The 7,325-nt window shown below is 58.2% G+C and overlaps 1 protein-coding gene across 1 annotated transcript in view; it reads right to left on the reverse strand.

Moving 5' to 3' along the window:
- Positions 1 to 2,379: 2,379 nt before the first annotated feature.
- Positions 2,380 to 7,325, reverse strand: part of LOC108509657 (putative adenosylhomocysteinase 3) — a gene marked incomplete at its 5' end in the record, with an annotated part of 9,186 nt that continues 4,240 nt past the window's right edge. The window contains 4 exon segments of the mRNA XM_017839195.1: positions 2,380 to 4,950; positions 6,009 to 6,129; positions 6,645 to 6,723; positions 6,805 to 6,873. Coding sequence (XP_017694684.1) covers positions 4,944 to 4,950; positions 6,009 to 6,129; positions 6,645 to 6,723; positions 6,805 to 6,873 — 276 coding nt within the window.

The raw sequence follows: 7,325 nt of genomic DNA on the forward strand, positions 1-7,325 counted from the left end.
GGAGGATCCTCCACCAGACGTCTCATCCACCCCAGGGGGGGGGTCCCAGATCCATAAATAAAGTAATGAAATAATCAACCCAGAAAAGAAAACTCCAAACACTTCCAACGAGGACTGAAACGCAGCTGGAGAAAGCCCTGGCGTGGACACGGGTCCCCCCAGCCGGGATGTCCGGGGAGCTCTGCCCGGCTCGGGAAGAGCTCCCGGTGCATGAGCAGCATCTGCCGGGGGAGCTCTTCCAGCAGCACAGCGGGAGCTGCCCTAGCCCCCCCGGGAACACGGCTTTGGTTGATCCAGAGAGGTTGGCACTGGGAACGAGAGCAGCAGGAAAACGCTGCGGAGCTGCGGGAGCGGCGGGAGCGGCGCTGGGCTCTGCCCGCCCGGCTCCTCCCTGCCCGGACCCTTCCCCACAGCTTCCAGCAGCGCTAAGGCGACGTTCTCCAGAGGGTTGGTGGCACCAGCCCTCGGAAAGTTCCACAGCACGGACGAGAGGCTTCTCCAGAGGGATCCACCGGGGCGGCTCCGGACGGGCGGCGGCATCCGGCCACTCGCCGGAGCCTGGAGAGAACGAGGTTTTTGGCTTCGTCATCAAACAGCAGGAGAAATCCAAACCCATCCCGGGATCCCGCGCCGCTGGAAGCAGCGCTGGGACATGGAGGGGACCAACGTCGACTTCCGAGTCGGACCCCGTGGCTCCATCGGCGACAACGGACCGTCCCACGGCTCGATCCCACCAGCTCCTTCCTCATCCTCCCCAGCCCCGAGAAAGAACGAATCCAAAGAGGAAAACGAAAGGAACGGAAAAGAAATCCAGCGTGTCCCAGTCCCGCGGCAGCACGAACACCAGTGGCAGAGGCCGCATGAACAGTATCCTAATTTAATAAATAAATAACCTAAAACACACGGTGACTACGGAGCAAGCCCGGCTCGAGCGTGGGAAGCTTGCGCGGGGTCATCCTGTACAGTAGTTGAGAAGAGACTTGGGGGCTTGTTCCCCGCCATTCCCGGGGATCCAGCGGCAGGAACTCAATATCTGGGGAGAAGGAGAGAAAACGGGGGTTGGTGAGTGGATGGGAAGGGAAGGGAAGCTCCCCCAGCATCGACACGGTGGATTTTGGGAGGGGGAGAGGCCAAGGGAAGAACTGGTGGAGAAGGGATTTGGTTCTCATTGCCTCCGAGGGCATTTCCACCCCATGGAGGAGTGTTTGAGGAATGTTTGAGGGATGTTTGAGGGATGTCTGAGGGGTGTTCGAGGGGTTGTGGCTCTCCCTCAATGCCAAGACCCTCCCCTGATCTTGGGTCTCTGTGTGTGGGACAAACCACACTCCCCACAAGGTTGGGCTACAACACACACCAAAACCAGNCGTTATGGGGTGTCCTGGGGGTGATGGGGTGTCCCGGGGGCCGTGGGGGCGTGGAATGTTGGAGTCGGGGCGTTATGGGGTGTCCTGGGTGTGATGGGTTGTCCCGGGGGGTCACGGAGTATGGAATGTTGGGGACGGGGCGTTATGGGGTGTCCCCGGGGTCGTTGGGAACCTGGAATGCGGTGATGGGGTGTCCCTGGGCATGGAATGCCGGGGAAGGGGGTTATGGAGTCCTTGGGGTGTCCTAGGGGTACTAAGAGCATGGAATGCTGGGACGAGGGGGGCTGTGGGGAGTCCCTGGGATGCGGGAAGCGTGGGATGCTGGGGAGGGAGGTATGGGGTGTCCTTGGGGTGCTGGGGGCATGAAATGTTGAGAAGGGGTTATGGGGTGTCCTTGAGGTGCTGGGAGCACGGAATATTGGGGAGGGGGTGTTAAAGGATGTCTCTGGAGCGCGGGGAGCATGGAATGCTCCAGGAGGGGTGGTTATGGGGTGTTCCTGGGGTGCTGGGAGCACGGAATGCTGGGGAAGGGAGGTTATAGGGTGTCCCCGGGGATGCTGGGAGCAGCCTGTGGTGGCTGGAACGGGGGTGGGACAGAAGGACTCCCACCCCCCTTTTCCTCTTCCACGCCCAGCACGGGGGCTTGGTGGTTTTGGGGTCACTGGGGAGGTGCTGGACACCCCTTCTTGGTGCTGCTCTTGTCCTGTGTCCTTCCACAGCCACTGGAAAACGGGGAACCCCCCGTGTGGGGGTGGGAATGTCCCCGTGCAGCGGGGAGGGGACGGGGCAGGGGAGATAACGGGATTCTCCCGGCACCACTTCCCCAAGGACACAACGGCACCGGAGCCAAAACAGCTCCGGCTGCCCCAAGGACGGGTGGAGCTTCCCCAGCCGGGATTATCCAGCAGCGCTGGGAGCTCAGGGCTTTGGGAACAATCCCAAATCCCACCTCTCAGCCCCCAAACCCCCTCCCCCCCACCGTGTGCTCCCGAAGGAAGGACGCCCGGGGAGCAGCCGAGTTTTCCCATGTTTTATTTGTGTTTCGAGATTACAGAGTCTTTATTGCTGATCTAATACAATCACTCAGACATTAATATTTAAAACATCCTTTTGAAATGTTACGGGTGCGACGGTTCCGTTCCCTCCCTGCTGATGACGGGTTTTGCTTTGTTATTCCTAAAAGTTCAGGACAGAATTAAATTTCCTTTATTTTATTCCTTATTTTGCTGGTGTTACCTAAAAATCTCCTTTTTTTTCCCCCAAAAGCTTGGAAAAAAAAACAAACAAACGCGTTACATTTTAAAAAACAAACAAACAAAAAGATAAAAGAAACCAAACCCCATTAACATTTAATTTAGAGATGATCACAGGATATGATTCCAGGTTGATTAGGAAAAAGCCAAGCGAGCCAAGAAGCTTTACAGGAGCAGCAGAACACGGAGAAGAGTTTGGAGAATCGAGGTGGGAAAGGCCAGGTGGGATTTTATTACTGATATTTTATTTTTTTTTCCCCCCTTCTTGTCTACCTGGAAGATGAGACGGGCACGGAGGGATCCGTGGATCAGCAGCACCACTGGCTGTGGCACGAGTGACGGACACGGGGTGGGAAGCGGCGGCGGGAGCTGCTCCGGAGGGTCCTGGGGGTGGAGAGGGGTTTTCCCAGGGTGGGTGGGACACCCGCTCTTCCAGGAGCTGCTCCCACGTGGCCCCACAACCGCCTGTCCCCTCGGCCAGGAGCAGATTCCAGGTGGGGCCTCTCCAGGAACTTGGGGCTGACACAGACCAGGGTGGATCCGGCGCAGGGAGAGACCTGGATGGGACGTTTCCAACGGCTCAGGGGACTCTTCCCAAAAAAAGCTCAGGATCTGGATAAAACTCTTGGGCAGAGGTGACTTCAAGTCTGTGGTTCCAGGTCAGTCTGTGATGAAGCTCCTCAAGGCCTTAAGGTCTCCTCAGAGCCTTCTCAAAGCCCTCAAAGCCTGAACATCTTCCCAAGGTCTCCGGAAGGTCTTCCCAAGGTCTCCCAAAGGTCTTCCCAAGGTCTCCTCAAGGTCTCCCAAGTTCTCCAAAGGTTTTCCTTCCAGGTTTTGAGAGAATTCAGAGACAAACTTGGAATATGCTGACACAGGGAACGTTTGCTCCAAAGCTCACGACCCGAGAACCACGAGAAGAACTTGGATGCCGAGATCGTAATTCCACAGTTTTTCCTTCCTTGTGCATGAACGAGCTGCCACAAAAGGGTTTTTCATGATGGCAAAGAAGCCCAGGAGGACAAAACACGACTCTGTGGCTGATGAGAGACTCGGGAACCAAAGCAGCAGCCAGGGGATAAAAGGGTTTGTGCTCACGGGGTCGGGCAGTTTTATTTTAGACGGATCATGTTCTCCACGTGGATAATGAAAGCGACTTGGGAAGTCACCTTGGGAAGCGTGTCAGCGCTCCAGAGGGACATCCTGGGATAAAGCAAGGAACTATGGCCAATTTATTCTCCCTCAGCTCTGATGCTTCAAGATCTGAGGCGACTGAAGGGTTTCAGTGACACTGAATTCGTGTGGAGGATCCTCCACCAGACGTCTCATCCACCCCAGGGGGGGGGTCCCAGATCCATAAATAAAGTAATGAAATAATCAACCCAGAAAAGAAAACTCCAAACACTTCCAACGAGGACTGAAACGCAGCTGGAGAAAGCCCTGGCGTGGACACGGGTCCCCCCAGCCGGGATGTCCGGGGAGCTCTGCCCGGCTCGGGAAGAGCTCCCGGTGCATGAGCAGCATCTGCCGGGGGAGCTCTTCCAGCAGCACAGCGGGAGCTGCCCTAGCCCCCCCGGGAACACGGCTTTGGTTGATCCAGAGAGGTTGGCACTGGGAACGAGAGCAGCAGGAAAACGCTGCGGAGCTGCGGGAGCGGCGGGAGCGGCGCTGGGCTCTGCCCGCCCGGCTCCTCCCTGCCCGGACCCTTCCCCACAGCTTCCAGCAGCGCTAAGGCGACGTTCTCCAGAGGGTTGGTGGCACCAGCCCTCGGAAAGTTCCACAGCACGGACGAGAGGCTTCTCCAGAGGGATCCACCGGGGCGGCTCCGGACGGGCGGCGGCATCCGGCCACTCGCCGGAGCCTGGAGAGAACGAGGTTTTTGGCTTCGTCATCAAACAGCAGGAGAAATCCAAACCCATCCCGGGATCCCGCGCCGCTGGAAGCAGCGCTGGGACATGGAGGGGACCAACGTCGACTTCCGAGTCGGACCCCGTGGCTCCATCGGCGACAACGGACCGTCCCACGGCTCGATCCCACCAGCTCCTTCCTCATCCTCCCCAGCCCCGAGAAAGAACGAATCCAAAGAGGAAAACGAAAGGAACGGAAAAGAAATCCAGCGTGTCCCAGTCCCGCGGCAGCACGAACACCAGTGGCAGAGGCCGCATGAACAGTATCCTAATTTAATAAATAAATAACCTAAAACACACGGTGACTACGGAGCAAGCCCGGCTCGAGCGTGGGAAGCTTGCGCGGGGTCATCCTGTACAGTAGTTGAGAAGAGACTTGGGGGCTTGTTCCCCGCCATTCCCGGGGATCCAGCGGCAGGAACTCAATATCTGGGGAGAAGGAGAGAAAACGGGGGTTGGTGAGTGGATGGGAAGGGAAGGGAAGCTCCCCCAGCATCGACACGGTGGATTTTGGGAGGGGGAGAGGCCAAGGGAAGAACTGGTGGAGAAGGGATTTGGTTCTCATTGCCTCCGAGGGCATTTCCACCCCATGGAGGAGTGTTTGAGGAATGTTTGAGGGATGTTTGAGGGATGTCTGAGGGGTGTTCGAGGGGTTGTGGCTCTCCCTCAATGCCAAGACCCTCCCCTGATCTTGGGTCTCTGTGTGTGGGACAAACCACACTCCCCACAAGGTTGGGCTACAACACACACCAAAACCAGGCAGAGAATTAAACCAGAAGGAAGAAAATTAAACCAGAGGGAAGAGAATTAAACCAGAGGGAAGAGAATTAAACCAGAGGGAAGAGAATTAAACCAGAGGGAAGAGAATTAAACCAGAGGGAATTCCTTCCACGGCGGTGCGGAAGCACCAGAATTTTGCACCTAACGGGAGCAGGGAATAAAGCTCAGGATTTGGCAGGACCCACTAAACCCCAAACTGGGAGTGCTCTGGTTCTGGAGATCTTCTCTCCAAAGACCTGCCCACCAAGAAAATGCCTTTTCCTGCAGGAAAAGGATCTGGGCTTCCCCCCTCCCCAGGCGAGCTGATCCGTGTTTGTGCAAAGCCACTCCATTTTCACGGTGGGAATTCACGGCAGGGTTGGCCACCAACAGAAACCTGGGACGGGAAGCGACCCAGGGGCTCCTATGGAAAATTATTGTTATTATTTTTGGGAGCTGAGCCCATCGGAGCAGCAGCCCCGGGGCCAAAGCTGCTCTGTGCCAACTCATCCTCAGCCCAGCTTTAAAAATAAAGCTGTCGCTGGGCCGGTGGCATCGCTCTGGCATCTGCCACGTCTGGTGACAGCTGCTGCCACCACAAAGGGCTCCCACCCTGCCAAGGGCCCGCGGGACGACGGGAATGAGCAGCGAGCCCATGAGATCTCAGGGGACTGGTGGGATTAAAGGCCACGCCTCGGGGCAGGGGGGCAGGGGCTGGGGGGCAGCACCTGTAGTAGTTTGGTTTGAAGGGTCCGTTCTTGTTCAGCCCCAGGTACTTGGCCTGCTCGTCCGTCAGCTCCGTCAGGTGGGCGTCGAACGTCGGCAGGTGAAGGCTGGCCACGTACTCGTCTGGAACACCCCACACCCCGTCAGTGTGGCCAAGGGGACGGCCACGAGTCCCCTGGGGCCGGTGCAGAACCCCCCAGACACCTCTGGCAGGTGACACCTCACCCCTGCCTCAGAAAACACGACTCCCACCACGGAGCCCATTTCTGCAGCCACAGCGCGGCCGCGTCCTCTGGATGGGGTTCTGCTGCTGGGGCTGCTGGGTGGTGACCACAGGAGCCCCGTGGGACAACCCCCTGCACTGGGACAACCCCCTGCACCGGGATAACCCCCTGCACCGGGATAACCCCCTGCACCGGGATAACCCCCTGCATCGGGATGTGTCCACCTCTTTTCCCCAGGTGGGGCCAGGAAACAGCAACAAGCCCCAAACCAGCGGGAAGAACCTTCCGGAAGCCCCCGAGCTCAGCAGGGAGGGGAACAAGCAAATGCTGGAGCCACAATGCCCCAGCCAAATGACGATTCCCATCTATCCCACCCCCAAACCGACGAGGAGAAGGCAGGGAGCAGGGGGTTACCCATTTTTTTAGGCAGCAAATACACGTCCTGCTTGTAGCGGCCCTCGGGAGCATTGTAGAGCTCTATCAGAGCCAAGGCCTGCAGGGAGGAGACACCCGGGTGAGGAGCTGCTGCCCCAGGGAGCAGGAGGGGGCTCTGGGCACAGCCCACCCCACTCACCTGCGTGGTGGCCGTGATGGACAGGACGAAGGTGGGGACGGTGGAGCAGCTCAGGTTCAGCAGGCGGCCCTGGGAAGGGAAAGCTGGGTGTTAACAAGGCACCAAACCCGGTTTGTGGCCCTACAGAAGGGACCAGAACCGCTGGTGTGAGATGACCCTACCGGGATAAAAGGGTTTGTCACCTGCACTTGGATCCCAAGGTGCTGGCTGCACTTAATGAGTGAAAATCTCCCTGTGGGAGATACCCTGGAGTGGGATAAATTAAAACACGGGGGCTTTTCCAGGTCCCAGGAACTCAGGGGGGACCTTCTGGCTCTGCAAGTCCCTGCCAGGAGGGGGGAGCCGGGGGGGGTCGGGCTCTGCTCCCAGGGAACAAGGGACAGGCCAAGGGGAAACGGCCTCAGGCTGGGCCAGGGGAGGGTCAGGTTGAATACTGGCGAAATTCCTTCCTGGAAAGGGCTGTCCAGCCCTGGCACAGCTGCCCAGGGCAGGGGGGAGTCCCCATCCCTGGAGGGACTTCA

The sequence above is a fragment of the Lepidothrix coronata genome, unplaced genomic scaffold (assembly GCF_001604755.1).
Source record: "Lepidothrix coronata isolate B3197 unplaced genomic scaffold, Lepidothrix_coronata-1.0 Scaffold385, whole genome shotgun sequence".
In the NCBI taxonomy this organism is placed as follows: domain Eukaryota; kingdom Metazoa; phylum Chordata; class Aves; order Passeriformes; family Pipridae; genus Lepidothrix; species Lepidothrix coronata.